This window comes from Ursus americanus, chromosome 23, assembly GCF_024610735.1.
Source record: "Ursus americanus isolate L20-20 chromosome 23, mUrsAme1.1.p, whole genome shotgun sequence".
In the NCBI taxonomy this organism is placed as follows: Eukaryota; Metazoa; Chordata; class Mammalia; order Carnivora; family Ursidae; genus Ursus; species Ursus americanus.
Window position 1 is genome coordinate 38,679,621 of NC_142149.1, and position 22,143 is coordinate 38,701,763.

Below are 22,143 nucleotides of genomic sequence, written 5' to 3' on the forward strand. Positions count from 1 at the left end.
TGGGATCGAGCCCTGCATTGGGCTCCCTGCTCAGCTGGGAGTCTGCTTCTCTCTCTCTCTCCCTCTGCCCCTCCTCCCTGCTCATTCTCTCTCTGAAATAAATAATAATAATAATAAATAAAAAATAAACACTTCTCCATTTCTGTCCTGGCAAGAGGTCAAAGGGCTTGGGGATCCCTCCATCCTCAGGGCCCCAGACTGTAAGCTGAAGGCAGAAGCATGTTGGTACAGACATTTTCATCTCGCAGCCCAGAATTCCCTATGCTGACTTGCTCCCTACAAGTAGGCTCAGAAATCATTTCCTAACCAAGAAGGGACACGGTGCTACCTCGTCGCTCACCCTAAACTACCTACTGCTTGAAGCACTAGGGGTCCCCCCCCCCCCCCCGCCCCGCAAGCTTACTGCCAGCTGGACTCCTGTTTCTCCAGGACCTTGAGAAGTCAAAGGACAAATGGCTCATTGATGAGCAAAATAGATTAGGTTTTGTGGTAGGCATTTTACCCTGGTCTGCTATAACCCCATACATGCTCTCAGAAAGATTTGTTGCCTTTTTTGTTTCTACTTTTTGAGAAGGGGCATCCCTAAATAGAGCCATCCTGCCTACAGAGTAAATGGGGATCCAACGTGCTGGCTGGGAATTTAAACACCCGTTTCGATTAGTGGGTAGATATGCAGATTACGTACTCCCTTAATGTAAGCGCCTCTTAAAATATCACCCAAAGAGGAAATAAGTGGATACCACCTCACCAAGCACCCCTGCTCATGTGAGCTGATCTAAGGTGAGACAGGATGACAGCGGCCCGCCTATTCACCTAAACCCTTGTCTGTCAATTCTCCCAGACCTGGGTTTGCCTGGAGCGTCAGAATCTAGGGATTTCCTTTTGCTTGTGAGATCTTCAGTTAAAAAGCAACGTAAGCAGCACTTGAACTGTTCCTTGGAAGTAGCAGGTAGAGGTTAATCCTTATGGGAATGCAGCTTCAAGACCAGAACCTTATTGGGTCGGGTAACAACAGAGGACAGTGTTTTCCTTCTCTAAGCAAGCACCCAGTAAAGGAACACAACAGCTGTCCCTGTCTCTCACAACTTCCAGAACCATATATTTTCGGTTCTCATATTTATGATTCACAAAGAGAAAATCAGTTTAAAATTTTGATCTAGCATAAATATAAACTCAGCGGAGTACAGCCGGGAGCTCTAAAGGTGGGTGGCTCCACTGACACAGAGAAACCAGCCAGCAGACACCCAAAGGCAAGCTTCCTCGGCCAACTTCCCAGTTCGCTTGGTTTTGGGATCTCCATAGACCTGGCTACATAAGAAAGGCTCTTGCTGTCAGATGACATGCCTCTCTTAATCCATTCTTTAAAAAAAAAAAAAAAAAAAAAAAATATATATATATATATATATATATATATTTTTTTTTTTTTTTTTTTTAATGAGCTCTACACCCAATGTGGGGCTTGAACCCACGACCCCGCAATCAAGCATCACATGCTCTACCAACTGAGCCGGCCAGGCACCCCCTTAATTCTTTCTTACTGACTACTGGGCAGGCAGAGCTTCTCCACTGGGCTTTGAAGGACATTTCTGGCAGGCAGTAACTCACTCTCAAAATGTGAATCCTAAAACGTGGCGGAATCCTGATTGCAATGTAAGATGCACCTGGCTTATAATCCGGTACAAGTTTCAGCGGCCACTTATTCCAAACAAATCAACACAGCTTTCACGCTGCTTGAGATAAACGCCTATTCTGTTCCAAGTGCATTATTACAGAGCATATTTTTCAAATTCAGCTGCTACTTTGACATCTTTTATAGAAGTGTGTCTATGTTTTTACATACCATGCTAGAGAAAATCCCTCCAGCCCCGGAAACAGGCAATGCACAGGCACTTGAATTCCTTCAGCCCAAGTGAAACTAAGTACTTCTTATGAAAATATAGTAATAATACATACACAATACATACGTATTTACATACTTTTTATGTAGAAGTTGTTCAACGTCAAGTTGAACTCAACTTCCTCCACAAAACTGTTGGGAAGCTCAACGTGAGAAAAATCCCCCTTTGTTTGAATTCCCATTGCACTTGATTTTACCTCCTATAGTTATTATTTTTCTACCTGCAATAGACACTTATTTACACGTTGCCTCTTTAAAGATAAAAATCTTCCAATATACCACCTCCCCGCCCTGTAACTCTTCCATTTTATTTGTCCCACGCTTGGCCCCCACACTGAAGTTTTATTTATTTTTGTTTCAAGTTTTTATTTAAATTCTAGTTACTTAACATATAGTGTATCATCAGTTTCAGGTGTAGAATTTAGTGATTCATCACTTACCTATAACAGCCTGTGTTCGTCACAAGTGACTTCTTCAATCCCCATCACCCATTTAGCCCCTCCCCCACCCATCTCCCTCCATCACCCCTCAGTTTGTTCTCTATAGTTAAGAGTCTCTTATGGTTTGCCTCTTTTTTTCCCCCTTCCCCTATGTTTATTTGTTTTGTTTCTTAAATTCCACATATTAGTGAAATCATGGTATTTGTCTTTCTTTAATTTTGCTTAGCATAATACACTCTAGCTCCATCCATGTTATTGCAAATGGCAAGATTTCACCATTTTATTTTTATTTTATATATATATTTAAATATATACTTTATATATATATTAAAATATATTTTATTATATATATAAATATATATTTATATATATAAAATATATATTAAAATATGTATTTTATTTTATATATAACGTCTTTTTTATAAAAAATATATTTTATTATATATATAAATATATATTATATATATAAAATAAAAAATATATTTTTATTTTATATATATATATTTTATATATATAAAATATATATTAAAATATATATTTTATTATATATATATATATATGTATATATATAAAACGTCTTTTTTTTGTTTAAAGATTTTAAAGTAATCTCTACACCAACGTGGGGCTCAAACTTAGAACCCTGAGATCAAGAGTCCTACGTTCTACTGACAGCCAGGTGCCCCCACGTCTTTATCCATTCATCAGTGGATGGACATTTGAGTTCTTTCCATAATTTGGCTATTGTTGATAACGCTGCTATAAACATCAGGGTGCACGTTCCCCTTTGAATCACTAATTTTGTATCCTTTGGGTAAATACCTAGTAGTGCAACTGCTGGATCGTAGGGTAGTTCTATTTTTAACTTCTTGCGGAAACTTCACACTGTTCTCCACAGTGGCTGCACCAGTTTGCATTCCCACCAGCAGCGCAAGAGCGTTCCCCTTTCTCCGCATCCTCACCAATGTCTGCCGTCTCCTGCAGGAGGAGAGAGATTGCTGAGCTCAGGCTGGGGGGCTTCATTGATCAGATGACTTGAAGAAAAGCCCAAACCCCAATTCTGAGGTCCACTGGATCCAAAGTATCAGAGTCCCTGCCATTCTGTAGTTGATTTTGCTGGGGCCCCTCCCCACAGCTCAGTTGTCAGAGCCCATCTCCGCAGGAAATATTTAGGTTTCCCTTTAGTTTTTATTTCCTCACTCAGTCCACCATGTTGCACTGACTTCACAGAGTTTTAAGGCGAATAGCCTGGTTGGTTTATTTGCCTGTTCTTCTGTTCATTCAAAACACACTTACTGGGCACTATGTGCCAACTATTGTTCTAGGCCCCGAGGACACAGTGATGATTTAAGACACCCTGACACTGGTCTTGGCAACGAGTTTTAGAATCTGACTCCATGGGGCGCCTGGGTGGCACAGTGGTTGGGCGTCTGCCTTTGGCTCAGGGCGTGATCTCGGCGTTATGGGATCGAGCCCCACATCAGGCTCCTCCGCTATGAGCCTGCTTCTTCCTCTCCCACTCCCCCTGCTTGTGTTCCCTCTCTCGCTGGCTGTCTCTATCTCTGTCAAATGAATAAATAAAATCTTAAAAAAAAAAAAGAATCTGACTCCAAAAGTAAAGGCACTAAAAGCAAAAATAAACGAATGGGACTACATCAAACTAAAAAGCTTCCGTACTGCAAAAGAAACCATCAACGAAATGAAAACGCAGCCTACAGAATGGGAGAAAATATCTGCAAGTTATATATCTGGTAAGGGGTTAATGTCCAAAACATATAATGAACTCGTATAACTCAATGGCAAAAAAACCAAGCCATCCAGTTAAAAAGTGGGCAGAAGATCTGAATAGACATTTTTCCAACAAAGACACCCCGTTGGCCAACAGGCACATGAAGAGATGCTCAACACCACCCATCATCAGAGAAATGCTCATCAAAACCACAGTGAGGTATCACCTCATACCTGTTGGAGAGGTGGTTATCAACAAGACAAGAAATAACAAGTACTGGTGAGGATGAGGGGAAAAGGGAATCCTTATGCGTTGTTGGTGGGAATTTAAATTGGGGCAGCCACAGGGGCGCCTGGCTGGCTCAGTTGGTAGAATGTGTGACTCCTCATCTCAGGGTAGTGAGTTCAAGCCCCACACTGGGTGTAGAGATCACTTAACAATAAAATAAAAATCTTTAAAAAATTGGTGCAGCCACTACGGAAAACAGTATGGAGTTTCCTCAAAGAATTAAAAACGGAACTACTGTATGATCCAGCAATTCTACTTCTATTTACCTGAAGAAAAGGAAAACACTAAGTCGGAAAGATACGTGCACACCCATGTTCACTGCAGTGTTATTTACAATAGCCAAGATATGCAAAAACCTAAGTGTCCAATGGATGAACTCATAAAGAAGATACACACACACACACACACACACACACACACACAGAGGACTACTATTCAGCCATAAAAAAGAATGAAATTGGGGGTGCCTGGGTGGCTCAGTCTTGATCTCTTGATCTCACCTCAGGTCATGAGGTTGTGAGTTCAAGCCCTGTTTTGGGCTCCACGCTGGGTATGGAGCCTACTTAAAAAAATAAATAAACCTTAAAAAAACATTACAGTACAAACCCAATTAATAGAAGTAGAAGAAATGATAGAAGTAGAAAATGTGGCAAGTATCACAGTCACGACTATTCTGCTCAAGATCAGTACGAGTCACTATCACAATGAGATACCACTTCACACTCACTAGAATGTTTACAACAGACAACAGGTAACAAGTGTGGGCAAGGATGCGTCGAAACTAGAACCCTCGGATACCGCCGCAGAGGATGTAAAACGGTGCAGTCTTTGGAAGACCATTTGGCAGTTCCTCAAAGTATTCACACGCAGAGTTACAGATGGCCCAGCCATTCCACACCCAGGTATATACCCACGGGAATGTGAAAACATATCTGCTCACAAAAACTGTACACAAAGGTTCACAGGAGCATTATTCATACTAGTCAAAAAATAAAAGGGCACCTGGCTGGCTCAGCTGGAGCACACAATTCTTGATTTTGGGGTCATGAGTTCAAGCCCCATGTTGGATGTAGAGTTTACCTAAAAATAAATAAATACATACATACATACATAAATTTTGTTTTTAAAAAAGTAAAAACAGTCTAAGTGTTTCAAGTGATAACATAAACAAAATGTGGTATGTCCATACAATGGAATATTATTCAGCCAAAAAAGGGGAATGAAGTACTGATGTGTCGCAGTGTAGATGGACCTTGAAAACATTATGGTACGTGAAAGAGCCAGTCACAAAAGATCACATATTGTATGACTCCACGTATTTGAAATGCCCAGAACAGGCAAACCCTATTATCATTTTTGTAACTTGTAAAATGTTTCAAACTCTTTTGAAATAAAAAATTAAAAAAATATATCAAGGAGCTCAATGAGATCACCTGGAGACAGAGTATAGGTAGGGTAAGAAAACTCAGGACAGAGCCTTGGAGAACACCACCACTTGAGAGGTTCGGCAGAGGTCCAACAGCCGGCCAGAGACTGAAATAGAGAAAGTAGACAGCAAGATAGAAGTTCAGCTATTGTGCCACCTGCCAAGACAATAAGGGGGTAAGGAACATTTTATTGGGCCCAAGACTCAAGACAACTTAGTCAAGGCATTTCTCAGATACACGCAGGAAAAACATATTGGCTGTAACCCAGGCCTCTGCAGCTCTCCCAGATGCAATGGTTGAGCTCTGCTCAAGCACGGGAGGAGCAGAGCCTTGCCACCCAGCGGTGCTTGCTGTGGGAACTCCTCTTGGGGAAGGAGGAAGGTGAAAAAACCAGGGAGAGATCTCAGTGAACGTATACAACGATCCCACTCTTCATTTTATAGGGAGGGGAGACAGAACCAGAAGAGTCAAGTAATTTGCACAATGAACGTGGCAAAGTTGAGATTCAAACTCAGGCCTTACCCCTGAAGTCCATGCTTTTCTATCCTTGCACCTGCAACCCAGTGACTTCCCAATACCACTAAGAGATCACTTAGTTCCTAGAGCTGCTCGTCAGTGTCTCCACAAGGGCGGCAGTGACTGAGTATAGCTGCTTCTCAAGAAAGGGCTGCATCAATCAGGAAAACTAAGTGAGACACAGGAGGTGGACAGGGATTCCCCTGGGTACTCTAAGAGTAGGAGGTGCGGCGTGGCAAGTGGGGCAAAGACCTGAGACTTGGTGCGTGGCCAGCAAGGCAGAGCCAGGCGGGCCGGAGACGGGTCAGCTACTCCAGGTTCAGTTCCTTAGGGGCAGAGGAAAGGGCGATCTGTAGACACCTGCCTAATACATCCCTCCCCAGCTTAAACCCTTTCACGGAGCCTCTAGAGAGGGCAGAAGAGATGGTCTCTGGACAAAACACAGGTGAGGGCTGGGGAGCCATGCTGCAAAGAGGGGGGGTAAAGTGGACAGATGCATCGTAAACAGCAAGGCTGGACCCCAGCAGCCTGGCCTCGATCGTCCTGAGACCTAAAGGATAAGGAGCTGGGACGGCAGGGTTTTAGAGGGATCCTCTGCAAAGCACCCAACAGAGTAGCGAGGGGCCCTGTTAGAATGGAAGATCTCTTTGGAGTGTAGTCAGATGTGAGAGTGCAAATTTGGGGGCAAACAAGGTCTGGGTCAGGTCTGCAGGGCCTTGTCAACCACTTTACCATTTGAATGTTATCATGAATAGAAAAGAAAGACCTTAATTTGCTAACCTTTTTAACAGACACGTAATTCAATTACTCTGTTGGAAAACAATTTTAACCACTGTTAAGTTAGGTAACCAAGCACACTGTAACCTCTTGGAAAGCAAAGGCTGTGTTGAACTACTTTGACTGCCCCCGTGTCCAGTGAGCAGTGCTGACTTCACCACGCATCGGAATCCTAGGGGGAGGGAGTGCTTGTGAGCACCCAGCTTCCAAGCTTCTGAGCCCAGTCGGTCTGGGGCCTGAAAACTATTCCTTACAAGCTCCCCAGCACTGTGACCACACTTCGAGAATCTGGGGGGAAGTAAGAGATCTGAGAGGGAATTGGTAAAAAGAGTAACTGGATGTGTTACACTCAGCCGCTTCGGGTCTAGATGGTTCCCGGAAGTGGCTGGGGGGCAGGAGGCTGGACTCACAGAAATCCCGCAGACGCAAATCAGAGAGGCAGAGCTCAAAAGAGCTAAGTTCGTGATAAAATGATATTCTAGTTTTCCCCTCTGGTAAAGCCTCTGTTTCAAGGTACTTTTCTACTTGTAAATAAAAAGAGAAAGAATTTCCCCCCCAAAATTAACAATTTAAGAACAATTAAGCAAAAATCATAAATGGTGTTTTTAAAAGAGTCGTTACAGGGGCGCCTGGGTGGCTCAGTCGTCAAGCGTCTGCCTTCGGCTCAGGGCGTGATCCCAGGGTTGTGGGATCGAGCCCCGCATCGGGCTCCCTGCTCTGCTGGGAGCCTGCTTCTTCCTCTCCCACTCCCCCTGCTTGTGCTCCCTCTCTCGCTGGCTGTCTGTCAAATAAATGAATAAAATCTTAAAAAGAAAAAAAAAGAGTAGTTACAGCCCTACTTCCCCCAGTAACCTATCCCCGAAATAAACCTAACCGCCAAAACTGCACGCCTCTAAATAGACACCATCAATTACCTGGTGACAGCTACCAGCAGTGAAGGCAATATGCCTCAGAGGAGCTGAAAGTCTTTCAGAAATTTGCTTTGCCCACTTTGACCCTTCTTAGTAGTAGAGATGTACGCTATTGGTTTTTTCTTTCTTCTTAGGCCCGGCTTTTAAAACTGAACATACTGCAAAGTTACTAAAGGTAAAAATCAAGTCAAGTTGTCAAGGGCTGGCTCCGACAGTGTTAGGAGCACTGACCTGGGAGTCAGGACCTGGGTTCCAGTCCCAGCTCAGGCAGGACTAACAGTGTGGCTCCGAATACGTCACTTATACTCTTTGTGCTCAGTTCATTCTATAGAAATATGGTGTTGGACAGATGATATCTTGGTCTATTTTAGCTCTGAAATTTTGACTTTAATATCTAAAGAAATAAGCAGCATTATCGCACTGTCATGCATACAAAGGGGGTCAATCGTCCAGAAAAATATAGGTCAAACTGAACACTCTTGTGGGATTCTTTCTTTTTTTTTCTCCTAAAGATTTTATCTATTGAGAGAGAGTGAGCTTGAACATACAAGTGGGGTGGGGGGGGGGCAGAGGCAGAGGGAGAAGCAGGCTTCCTGCTCAGCAGTGAGCCCAACACAGGTGACCCCAGGATCCTGGGATCACGACCAGAGCTGAAGGCAGACACTTAACTGACTGGGCCACCCAGGTGCCCCTCCTGTAGGATTCTCTTACCTTCCAGGTGTTCAATTACACAACTGCACACATAGAAAACAAACATGGATAAAGTACCAAAAGAAGAGCTCCAGGTGAGTGCTCGGAGGAAGTGAAACTGATGTTCTCTCTACCTGCTTAGGCCACGCCGCCCTCCAAGGTGAGGCCAGGCCCCGCCAGAGCACCATGTTCTGGTGGACACTACCACCGGCAAAAGTGAAACAAAGACACACCTCCGACAGATCCAATCTTAGTTTCCCGACAGATAAAACATGACCACAATACTTTCCAGTTCTTCCCAGTATTATACCTTTTCGAATTCCAAAACAATCAGGGAAAACTTTTTTTTAACGACTAGTAAAAGCTGCTGTGCATTTATTACTATACTTTCATAGTCACACCGGCGTCAGTCAGATCTGGCCCAGATCTGGCCTGTTTTTGTACAGCCCTTGGACTAAGACGGGTTCTATGCTTTTGAGTGGTTAAAAAGTTAAAAATATTTTGTGACAAATGAAAATGATATGAAATTCAAATTTCTACGCCTATAAATAAAGTTTTATTAGAATGCAGTCACGGTGGGGTTAAGTGTCTGACTCTTGCTGTCGGCTCAGGTCGTGATCTCAGGGTTGTGAGATCAAGCCCCGCATCTGACTCCTTGCTCATCAGGAGTCTGCTTGAGACTCCCCTCTCCCTCTGCCCCTCCTCGTGCTCACAAGTGCACTCACTCTCTAAAAAAAAGAAAAATTTTTTTTAAGAGGATGCAGTCATGTCCATTTGTTTTGTCTGTGGCTGCTCTCCTGCTATGACAGAGTGGAACAGCAGCAAAAATTTCAATATATTTACTATCCGGCCTTTTACAGAAAGAGCTTGTGACCCATTAAGTTATCCTACCTCATATATACCCACATCATTCTAATAAAAATTTCCAATGGTTGTCTGATTATAAAAGACTTAAATATAAACCACATACAGGAAAATCCTCAAAGAGGAAAAAGTGATCATGTGGAATTTGATTTTTCCAACGTGTATGTATAAAGGCAATAATGGCAATGCCTCATCCGACATACAGCTTTCGAACCCAGAACGAATGGCAAGCCCTCATTTCAGTCTGACTTCTGCACCACTCTATGCTAAAGGAGAAGATAAAATCTACGGAGCAAGGGGCGCCTGGGTGGCGCAGCGGTTGAGCGTCTGCCTTCGGCTCAGGGCGTGATCCCAGCGTTCTGGGATCGAGCCCCACATCAGGCTCCTCTGCTGGGAGCCTGCTTCTTCCTCTCCCACTCCCCCTGCTTGTTCCCCCTCTCGCTGGCTGTCTCTCTCTGTCAAATAAATAAAATCTTAAAAAAAAAAAAAATCTACGGAGCAAAACACTATCACTGGAAAATACATCTGAAAACTGGAAAGGTGTTAGGAAGTTAGGAAGCGTTTCCCAATGATGTCAAAATCTTGCTTTCTGGTAAAGGTGTCCATACTTTCTGAGCCAAAAATAACGGGATAAAAGGTTCTGAATAGTTTGCGTGTGCCACAGGAGTTGCTGAATTTGGGATACGCTAAAGAGAAGTCAAATTCTCAACTGTGATCCTCACAGTTCATTCCCACAGATGGACTTTTGATAGAGTTAAAAAGACAAGAATTACTTGCAAGTTTAGAGGTTTTAACAAGTGGGTTACTGGGGATGTGAAATCTGCAGACCGGGGTTTTAGGGACAGTCTACGTGAAACACTCTTGCCCTAAACATTAAATAAATTTAAGCATCTTGACGTCCTACTTCCCAAAAAGTACCTAGTCCCAAATCAGCTTCCTAAAAACACACGGACTATTAAAATTTAAAGGATGATGCCAAATAAACGCGGTAAGGATAACTTGGTCACATACTCACGTTTAAGATTTGTACAGATATTTTAAAGACACTTTTATGCTGATTTTTACTAGTACAACTCAGACAAAGGGGCCCCACGGCTAACACCAGGTGAATCCTCAGGGCCTACTTAGGAAAGATTTATACTCTACGCAGAGTTCGTGTACTTACCTCGGTTTCCCCTTTGCTATTCATTATTCAGTTGCCTTCCCTCAGGTCAGAAAAATTCTCATTCCATTCAGGACTGGCTCATCAGAATGTCTCGTCTTTGGTGCTTTCCCCTGACGGGTGATGTACAGATATGCACGGATACCCACAGCCCCCCTACCTCTTCTTTCACAGGTCATTTCAGAATGGTTATGTGCCCCCCCCAAACCCCTAACACCCACTGCCTCGCTACGGTAACATTTATAAGCTCCAGCAATGTGGGACATTACTCATTTTTTGGTCAAATGTAAAAGAGAAAGACCTACGAACGGCAAGAAGCAACAGACCCCTGACGTGCTAAGTACGGCTAAGTTACTACATTATGCCACAGGACCACAAACCTTCCAAGTGACGTTTCTTCACATGACTGCCTCACTTCATTAAAATAGTGTGGCTCAGGCTCCTCCGCTATGAGCCTGCTTCTTCCTCTCCCACTCCCCCTGCTTGTGTTCCCTCTCTCGCTGGCTATCTCTATCCTGTCGAATAAATAAATAAAATCTTTAAAAAAAAATAAATAAATAAAAAATAAAATAGTGTGGCAAGCAGGGGCGCCTGGGTGGCTCAGTCAGTTAAGCGTCTGACTCTTGATTTCGGCTCAGGCCTTGAGTTTGAGCCCTGTGTTGGGCTCTGCACTCAGCAGGGAGTGTGCTTGAGATTCTCTCTCTGTTTCTCTGTCCACCCCCTGCCCCCAATAAATAAGTAAATCTTTAAAAAAATACACTGTAGCAAGCAGCCTTAGAACGGTCCATTTAAGAGAGAATGCAATTGGCGCAAAGTGAAAGATTTTCTTTCCCATCCTCGGGTCCCTATTTTCCTCATTTCCCGTAGTGCTCTTACAGCTTGCATCTTCTGAGAGTAAACTGTCAAAGCCAGAAGCTATTCCTTTATTTGTTCACATATTTCCCCACATTAACTGGTCTCTAAAGTGAATGTGAAATGAAGAAAATAAAGTGTGACTCTGTAGGTCACACAGGAGAAACCAGGGAGCATTCCCCCGTCAAACCCGCCCCACCTGCACTCGCTGATGGTACAGGAAGGCTGCTGCCAGGCTGAGCGGGGCGCGGGGCAAGAGCAGGTGAGGCACGGCGGCTGCCGGCCTTCTTGTCAATCGGACACTTGAGCTTCAAATGAAAAGATTAAGACAGAAAAGTCTACGTACATTAACAGCACTTTTACGTCTTGGCAAACTACCTTCCTTCCTCAGTTTCTCACAAACACAGCAATCTATCAGATGTATCCATCTGTATCTGAACAGGGAAGAACTTGGAAGGAAAGACTTGACTATCACTGGAAGCTGTGTAACAGACAGGTGTAAGCAGGAGACTCCGAGAAAAAAGAAAATGAGGAGTCACCTAATTTTTGCTTAATCTCCCCTTTCCTCAAATTTAGAATGGAAATGGGAAGTAGGGGGACAGGGAAGTATCCAGCTAAATACGGCACAGATTACTTTACAAGTGTACAGCTCATAAGTTATGCTGTTTCCAGCTGCTCGGGGAGTGTGATCTTTAGACGTCCATCAGAACAGCAAAAAAGGAAAAAAAATCCAAGTTAGAGAAGCGGATAAACACGTATGTCACAGCAGAAACCACACGAGCTAGGCGTATGTGGGAGAAAACCTCTGGCCTTCTCGACAAATAGATTTGCCCACAACTTTAAAATAGACTTCTTCTTCTATATACAAATCATACTTGTCTTCTCTCCTAATGAGTATCATCTGCTTGAACAAAAAATAATTTTCAAGGTAAGAAAGACAGAAACCAGAGGATTCCATTCACACCTGTACAGAAATTTCTATTTACTTCGTAAGACAAAAAACTCAAGATCACGGTACACAGCAGTTATTTATTTAAATACTTGAAAAGGTTGATGATGGAAAAAAATAGGTTTATCATGAGAGTTTATGTTCATTAGATTTATTTTACCATTTAAAAAAGTGCTGCCTCCGGGTTGTCCTAGCCAGATAGAGAACACTTTATGACACATGCAGCCACCGTGAGACACTGTGATAGACACGGCCGTTATGGAATGATGTACACTGGGGGAGGAAGTGCAATAGTAGTAATGGTGACTGTTTATTTAAACTAAAAACATTGATAATATACAAATCTTTTTTTCTCATTTGATTGAAAGGGCTATAAAATTCCACATACAGACAAAGGAAGCAACATAATCATTATACAGGTAACGTCCCAGCTAACTGCCTTTACCTCACTCCTTCCTTTAAAGAAGCACTTCGCTCAGCTATGCAACTTTCTAGACTGCACGGCGGCTTCGAGGCTGGCCTACCACGAGTGACTGAAAGACAGGTGTGAGCTGACCACGACTCATCTCTTTTTAAAAATGGAGAGAAAATGGCAAATTGTGCCTCATGTTCTTTAAAGAACCCAAAGGATCGTTCTGAGTAAAATGTGAAATAAATAAGTGATCCATGAGTAAATACAATCTCTGAGCTGACTTAGACCTAGGAGAGTGAGCCAACCGAACACTAACAATACCACATAGAAACATCTAGAAACATCATTTCTAGAATTCAGTTTGGGAGACCATATCTTGCCTGAATATGTACATTATTTACAAAATATTCCCTTTTGGCCTCTGAAATTTAGCCATTTTAGTTTGGCTGTTAAGCTCTTTCTTTCCATATGCTAGCCAATACTGCAGTTATAACTATCATTAAAATACTCTTATGCATGAATTACAAATATTAATAAAGTAACTCTGCATGTATAAATATCTCAATATTTCTAGCAGAATTTAAAGCATACATAAATACATAAAAGTATTTGTTTTTGGTAGGGCCGGTATTTTTTTTTTTTTAATCATCGCTGTTTCAACAATGCTTTGTACATAGCAAAACCCAAAACTGCAAAAACAGTAGCACCAAAACTTGCTCGAAGCCAAAACGTGGAACTCTTGAGGTCAGCTTGTGTCACGTGCCTGTAGTCAGAAAATATAATTAATGTTCAAAACATGATTAGTATGAAAATACCAATTACATAGTAACAGTCTACTTTTAGGGAAGTATTAGCACACTTGTCAGGCTAATTGCATACAGTAATGCTTACCAAAAACATTTGTCAATATAGCCACATGTACATTGCTCAGACAATCATTATCTTTAGACATCATGCAGACATTAATAAAGACAAATGTCTTTATAATTAGCTACTACTTGGGAGGAATCAACATCTAAAATTTTAGACATTTTCTTCACATAGGAAATGGAGAACGTAGACAAATTTTAATCCCACCACGGTCCTTCAAAATGAAAGCTACAACTGAGATCTCACAATTTTGAGAGTCAATTTCATGGAACTTAATATGCGATCTCCTGTGCCCAGGAGTCAAAAGCTATCGTGTAAGCAGTTAAGCGACAAGTGACCATACTTTTCTAAGAGCAATGCTTAAAGTCAACTTTGGAAACACTGAGCCCCATGAAAATTTACCAAAAAAATCCCAAACGGGATGGGGAAGATTTACCAGTTTGCATTAATTGGGTTACTGCTGGTTAAAGAAAGAAAATTAAAAACAAAACAAAACAAAAAACCAACCCTGATATTAGTCAGACAGGCAGTGACAATGGTACCAACTAAAGGACATCATGTAACATGGTGGACTGAAAGGTAAATGACATAAAAGAAGCCATAGTATGCACGACAGGAACAGGGACAGCCTGAACCACAAACTGAGTTTGTGAGCATGCTCAGTTAATGACACTGCTAAGCCCCTCAAGGGTCTCAAGTATGACAGCTTACCAGAAAGAGGACAACACTGGAAAGCAAAAGCTGGACTATTTTATTCAAGTGTCACTGGAGTTTTAGTTGAATGAGCACAATTGAGGAGATGTAGAAAACTTACAGAATTAAGAGCTTAGAGAGACTGTCTAGGTCAGGAAATTATTTTACAACTAAGAAACAAACAGATTTGAAGCCAAAGTCAGACATCATTAAAGGACCAAGACACTGACATATGCAAAAGAGTTAAGAGCCAAGAACATCAATGGTACAGAACGACTTTGCCTCAGTGATAGAGTGACGATCAGATTAGCTATCACAAAACGCGACCTGCCCATCCTAGAAACAAGTCTATAACACAAGCCAGAGTGCTCCATGCTTATCACCATGGCAAAACAACACACAGCACGCCAATTTCTTATTCTCCCCAGTTCCTAAAAAAAAAAAAAGAAAAGAAAGGAAAAAAAAAAAGAAAAAAATCACTCCTGACATATTATTTTACAAAGCAAAGTGATAACACAGGTTCATTCCACCTTGTGAGTTAGTTCCTCCAACAGGCAATGTTTTATTTATTTATTTCAAGTTAGGGAAGAAAATTCGTAGGTTTCAAGTTTTTCCACTTGGAAAAACTCCAACAAGGCCAACCCACTGGTTGTGGGAAATGTTACCTGGCTTCAAGAAAAAGTGGGCCATGGGATGACTGCATGAAGATGGAATCTTCTACAGAGCTGACGGCGTGCACCTGGTGAGTAATACTGCCTTCGTCGTCTGCTAACAGCATGGCACCCCACTCAGCTACCCGGGCTCTTAACCTTTTATACACATGCACACAGTTTGCAGTTCACGGCAGAGCTCACAAAAGAAGGGGACTGAAAATAACATCTCTCAATTAAACATCCCACACATAAAAATTGAGTTGCCACCCTAATACGATCCAGCTCATGCTCTCTATATTTAAAATAAATGTATTCTGTCACAAATTGCCAAACTTCCAAAAAAAAGAGCTATGGGTACTTTTTAAAAACACTCACATACCCGGCAAGAAAACCTGAGGCTGTTACATACACTCTCTATATATCCCTTCCAGGCTGGTCCTGGTAGATCTGAAACACTAAGAGAGGCCCTGGAAACCGTCCCTAAGCAGTTCCTGACGGTAATTGGTGACCGTAAGTATTCATTCAAAATGAGGCTAATGACCATGAGTCACGAAACGTACTGATGCTTCTAACTACAGACTACCCACAACTGCAAACGTACATCTGTAACAAATTGAGTCCAACACCCCAAACTCATGGACTATCAGAGACCTAAGTCTGTGGCTCCAAATCAATAGAGATGCCTAGAATTTAAAGTGAGACCACAGGCTAAAAGGGCGGGAGAGCTTCTGCTTCCGCTTTGGTCTCTGATTTTTATGCATCTTCACTGATGGAGAATTTTTAGAAGACTTTTTTTAATGTTTATTTTTTAATTTGGGGAAGAAAAGAGCTAGGATTAAAGCTAGCTGTCATCACATTAAAATCGGTCAAAATGATTTCTCATAAATATTTTTCAAGTATGGAATCTGTTTTACACAGTTCCCTTTGTTGTATTTTAAGCAAGTGTTACCATTCATGGAATAATATATTCTGACTTTATTGCTTAGTTGGCTTTTGCATTTCAAGACAGTAATGACTGGTTCCCACCCCCCCCCCACCCCCCACCCCGCTATAGGATAGCCCTCCACAGGCAGCACAGCAGTTTACATTTCCGTATGAGAAGCAATCCAGATACATGGTCAAGATATGGCCAGTTTAAAACTTCAGGCAACTATTAACTCATAAGAAATACTTCAATGACTCCATCAACCTTATAGTGGTTATTTAAGACACCTGTGGACCTGGAAAGCTACTTAGAGACCAATTTTATGCCATTTGCATGTGCCTTTGAAAGCTGCACTAAGCAGACTCTCTCGGTACGAGAAAGCATTTATAACGGATGGCACACTTGTCGTTGCTTAGCTGACTGACAGCACCTGAAGAGAGAACAGTGGATGATCTTAATTAGATTCCGTAAGTATGAGAACCGAGCCATGTTTGTCGTTTCAGGTCTCAAGGCGAAGCAGAGTAATAGTTTCATAAAGCTGCTTCCTAGCTCATTTCTACACTCAAGCAAAAACAATTCTTCCACAATTCCAAAGTACAATTCTTTCAAAATGACTCACATAAAATATCATTTTAGAATAAATTATCTTATGGCATACTTTTTTTTTAGTTTATTATTATTTTTTACTGTCAAAAATGTAATATATGGTCATTATAAGATACGAGGAAAATAAAAGTCGGAAGAAAAAAAAAATCACCTAGAGTCCCATCACCTAAGGCAACGAATTAAAACTTAGGGTATTTCCTTTTAGACTTTTTCTTTTTTTTTTTTTTTAATTTAATTTTATTTATTTATGTGACAGAGAGACAGCCAGCGAGAGAGGGAACACAGCAGGGGAGTGGGAGAGGAAGAAGCAGGCTCATAGCGGAGGAGCCCGATGTGGGACTCGATCCCGGAACGCCAGGATCACGCCCTGAGCCGAAGACAGACACTTAACGACTGCGCTACCCAGGCGCCCCTAGACTTTTTCTATGTGTTTCTTACATAGCTGCAAACACAATGTGTATAATTTCTATAATTTTATATCCTTTTAAAAATTTACTATTATGTAAGGACTTTTTCATAAATTACAGAAACATCATTTTAAACAGCTGTATTATACCCGGTTCCCCTATGGGTGGCTGCCTCCAGTTACTGGTGACTATAACTAAAAGGATGAATATCCTTCTACGTAAGATTTTTCTCCATATTTAGTATTAAGAGACTTCCCAAAAATGAATATTACAAGGTCAAAAATGTGTGTGCATGTATGTGTATAAAGATTGTTTTTAAAAAATCTACTGAGGGACGCCTAGGTGGCTCAGTCGGTTGGGTGTTTGCCTTTGGCTCAGGTCACGATCCCAAGGGTCCTGGGATCGAGTCTCACATTGGGCTCCCTGCTCAGCGGGGAGTCTGCTTCTCCCTCTGCCCCTCCTCCTGCTTGTGCGTGTGGGCTCGCTCTCTCTGTCAAATAAATAAATAAAATCTTTTTAAAAAATTAAATAAAAAAATAAAAAATCTATTGATATACCAGAATCACATTTTCCTTCTCTATGTGCAATAATTTAGTTCAGCAGTATCTCTTTTTAGAACACAAGAAATAATGACTAAATGCTGGAGTATAATCCTTAATTAATTATCTGAAGCTTGTCAGAGCTTCTAAGTTCTTAGGTGGAAAATTCTTCCATTTTGGATGCTGCCTTTCTGCTTAGAAGTGCTGAGGGCCCATATGTCAATCAGATGACAAGCACTTTTTTTCTTTTTCTTTTTTTTTTTTTTAAAGTAGGCTCCACGCTTCAACTCAACCTGGTGATGAAGAGTTGCATGCTCTGCTGACTGAGCCAGCCACGTACCCCTACACTGCTACTTAATAAGACAGCAAGGAGGAGAGGTTTCAAACTTCAGGCAATAAAAGCTTAAATTAAGAAGTGTCTGTGTGAACAACGCATATAACAGAGTGACCACATTCCTACGTACCTTTGCACAGAATGCCTTAAAGAAGGCATACGAGATACTTTTGATTCACTCTGCAATTTATGACGTGTATAAGAACATGAGTAAGATCTTACTGGTTGAACGTATTTGACCAGTAACAAAAGGAATTGTATCAGTTGCAATATTTAGAAACAAAATAATCAAATTCTAAAGGGCTCAATGGAATTAAACCAAATAGGGTATTTTTAATACTATCTTTTATAACGTGTCCCAGGACTTTATATCTGGGGTGTAAAAACTATACTGCAGAGACCTAAAAGTCTGCAAAAATTAGCATTTAAGGAAAGGGGAGAATCCAGAAAGGTCCAGATGTCAGTTGCAGGCTCTTATGAGGAGGAAAGAAAAGTTCAGTGGAGCAAACTCAAGAGCAGCAGTGCTGAGACGGCGGGAAGAGCAGTCCCACCCAGGAGCTTTCACCAGCCGTCCCATGCAACTGTGCAGAAAAAACGTGAATTTCCTAGATTGCATTCTTCTCATCTTACCACCCGATCCTTTCCAAACCCAAAGCAGTGGTGCACAGATGCAGGAATATGAGTGTTCTTCTAATTTTAGAATTCTATCCACATACATATTTCAAGTAGGAATTTTTAAGTTAATACTTCGGAACCGCCTATGTAACTGTAATGCATGGAATCTAGTTACTAGGGCTCATAGATAGCACACACAGCTTTTTCCTAATTGCAATGACATAGCTCAAGTTGAAAACTGTACCAAGGTCACCAAAACTATAGTTAAGTATTCTGTTTTTAAATCTTTCACTTGCTTTTTGAAGTCTTGTGGGCCTCCCTGCTTTTACTCCTCTCAATGTTTTCTTGGTGCTTAGTTTTTGCCTGGTGAAGTATCTTTTCTAATAATAATGCAATTACTCTTAATAATAATTTTAATAATGACAATTCTTCTAATTGAACTGGTAGGTATGAAATCTTTTAATAAGGCATTTCTCAAAATAGCTTAAGAAGTCAAAATATACTATTCAACACAATGAGTTGCAACACACATCATAAGCAAGCTGTTAACTGAGCATGCGTGGATAGTAACATACTCTGAAAAAGGACATAAGTGTGCATCAATGTCAAGAAATGCTTCACCAAGCATAAGAACCGAAATGTATAGATGATTCTAGATACATGGGAAACACAGAGTATCTATATGTTACCTACTGATACTTAGAGATCAAACAAGCAAACTCCACCTTGTGGTGTCCTTTAATATTCTAACCAAATGGCAAAAAAATTAAAACGCATAAGCAAACAGCAGCTTACTTAATGAGAATCTATAACATAAGCTCCTGTATAATTTTAAACATAAGACTATGTATACTAATTTAAGGAAAAGTCTTGTAAGGACCTTGATACAAGACAACATAGAAGCTTCATATGAAACTAAAACACAGGACAGACTGTGTTGGATACAATAGTTTACATTAACATAATATCCTAAGAACTCTTACATCCCCAGAAGAATCTCTAGAACATTAAGATCTCAAGGTACCTATCCTCTTCATAAGGCAATCCTATGAAAAGGCAGTTCATTTCACTGTGACAGTAATAAAATCCTTTCTTCAAAAAAGGGGCTCCTATAAGTACCATGGTTTTAAAGTACATGAAGGAGCAACTTCGGTGATTATTTAAGCAATATGGGCAAATATTATTAATAAATGGCTTAAAATAAATGCCACATACACCCAATTTTAAAAATGCATTAAAAAAATAGGGCAAAGAATTCAATGGGTCCAATGACCGTCCATCACCCCTTTGGGTCGCTGTAAATACGGTGAACTACGCACTTGGTTGCTAAAGTCAAATGCTGCTACTGAACTTAAGAACTAACATGAACAAATAATTTATATGGCTGATGCAAATAATAAAATGGGATGAAAGAAATCCTAAAACCAAAATACGTATCAAAGAAAATCACACCAAAATAACAAATCATAAAATAAACAATTTCAATTAAATTATAGGTTAGGAGAAGTGGGAGGATTACACACAGAAATTAGCTGGGATAGGGACTGAGAGAAGTTAAAAAAAATGACAAAGTGACACAGACATACAAATTAAAATGAACACCTAAAGGAAAGGACAAATTAAAGTCCACGGCACACTACAGTATAGTAACATCGTCATGCAAAGTAGGAGTCTTCTGAAGTCAGAATAATAAATACTTGATAACTAAAACCCTGGGTAGTTCAAACCAACAATCCAGCTCACTCCTACGTAATCATTTTAACACCTTCAGATCAAAAAGGTAATTAAAAATTAAAATATCATCAGAAGGTTTATTTTCCCAGTACCATAATTTACACTATTTGAAATGAAAGCATTAAAAAAAAATGAAATGAAAGCATTGCCAAAGATTAAAATCATCTGACCAGATATTAATCATCTTCTAAATGTTTTTAAATTCAAATAATTCCGGTTATTCATAAACTGTTCTAAAGAAAAACATAAAGCTATCCAGATCACAAGGGTAAGACCGTAATTACTAAAGAACAGAATTACATGTCAGATACATAGTTTAACATTTTTTTTTCACATCTTGAAACAAATACATATTCAATTACATTAAAAAGAAAAAAAATGTTTTATTACTCTCTACTTAAAATACGTAGTGTCCGTAAACAAGCTCAAAAAAAGGGGGACAATATTTACTGGTCAAAGACAGATAGCTAGGGAAAAAACTGGTAATTTCAGAAATGAATCTGTGGGATTGCGCCTAATATGCCTAAATATAAATTATTGGGCTTAAATCCTCTCTTGATCAGATTGCAGCACTTCCTTTTGTAGCCTAAGGGACTAAGGTTACTGAAAACATAATCAAAGTTTAAGGAAAATTTTTCTAATAACATAGTATTTAGAAAGGCACTTAAAGGCAGGTCCATATCTTCTTCATCCTCATATTCTGCCCCAGCTCACAGCAGGATCCTATCTAAAGCAGGTACTTAAGTATGTGAGCGACTAAATCACAGGAGCAGAGGGAGGTAAAGGGAGAATGTGGCCTCAAACAGGTACTATCTCTGGAAGTGATTTATTTCCACAACCAACATGTTTACAAGTGCACTAAACCAAGGCATTAAATTTGAGACCAACATGTATGTACCAATACCCGTCTATTAATTTCTTTGCAGACATTTAATGAAACTTTTTGCTTAAATAAAAATTTTAAAACTACTTTTTTACACTTCGAAATCAAACACGAGACGTGGCAGGTTTCTAAAACCAGAGACTTAAAAGCTTAGTGTGGAGTGAGACTCCTCCCTACTGAATTACAGTGAAAAATACCTAAATGTCTTTTACCCGATTAATCAATCCTTTTTCTGCTTTATAACATTAAGATACATCTAGCATGGCAAACCAATAGTGGCCAACCACCAAAGGTTACCACAACCTGAGAGATAGGAAAGAAAGGAGACGACCCCATTACCCCACAAGTTTTTCAGATTCTTCATGAAAAAGGAAGTAGAATTTGGTTGGTGGGAAGGGGAAAGACATTTCACTCCTTGGGTGTATGTATTTCTTTTTATTTCTTTCTTTTTTTTTTTTTTGCCTGCAGTTTCACAACTCTAGGCCATATCTTTAGCCTGAGGTTGCAAGCTGGTGGCCTGTCAACATGTTTTGTTCTGATCAGTACTTTTAAAGATTTACATTTACTTGCCATTTTGTGAATAGCAGGAAATTTCACATAAAAATCCTGATGTCTAGTGTCTCCTAGAATCAGAAGACCTGGCAACAGCCAGCCTGGGCAACAACAAATGGCCAGAGCTGAGTCGTGGCTGCCTCTTTTAGACAGGGCCTGGCATGGTCCCTACGTCTCTCACTTCTCATACTTGGCCACCTTCGTGCATTGACATTACCCATCCAGACCCTGTAGGTAGTTAAGTGCTGGGGCTCCACCCCCATCTACCTTATCTACATCCTTCTGTAAACTAGGGGAAACTTCAGTACAGGACTCTTGTTTCCACTGTACTTCTATAAAATTTTGAAACACTACGAGGAATCAGGAAGGAGTTCTTTGAAAGGTATGTTGGTTTCCCTCCTTATCTTTTTCATTCATTCCA

At 40.7% G+C, this 22,143-nt stretch overlaps 1 protein-coding gene across 9 annotated transcripts in view; it reads right to left on the reverse strand.

The window, feature by feature from the left end:
• Positions 1 to 3,023: 3,023 nt before the first annotated feature.
• Positions 3,024 to 22,143, reverse strand: part of RHOT1 (ras homolog family member T1) — a 67,689-nt gene continuing 48,569 nt past the window's right edge. For 4 of the 9 annotated variants that reach the window (XR_015721352.1, XM_045773135.2, XM_045773134.2 and 1 more), the window contains one exon: positions 12,560 to 13,674. Coding sequence is in view for 7 of the 9 variants with exons in the window: in XM_045773135.2 (XP_045629091.1) it covers positions 13,557 to 13,674 (118 nt within the window). In the remaining 2 variants the exon portion in view is untranslated. Of the gene's footprint in view, positions 3,313 to 12,559; positions 13,675 to 15,139; positions 15,284 to 22,143 lie in introns of those variants that run through there. The other 5 variants (XM_087854623.1, XM_045773131.2, XM_045773133.2 and 2 more) reach the window with 3 other exon arrangements.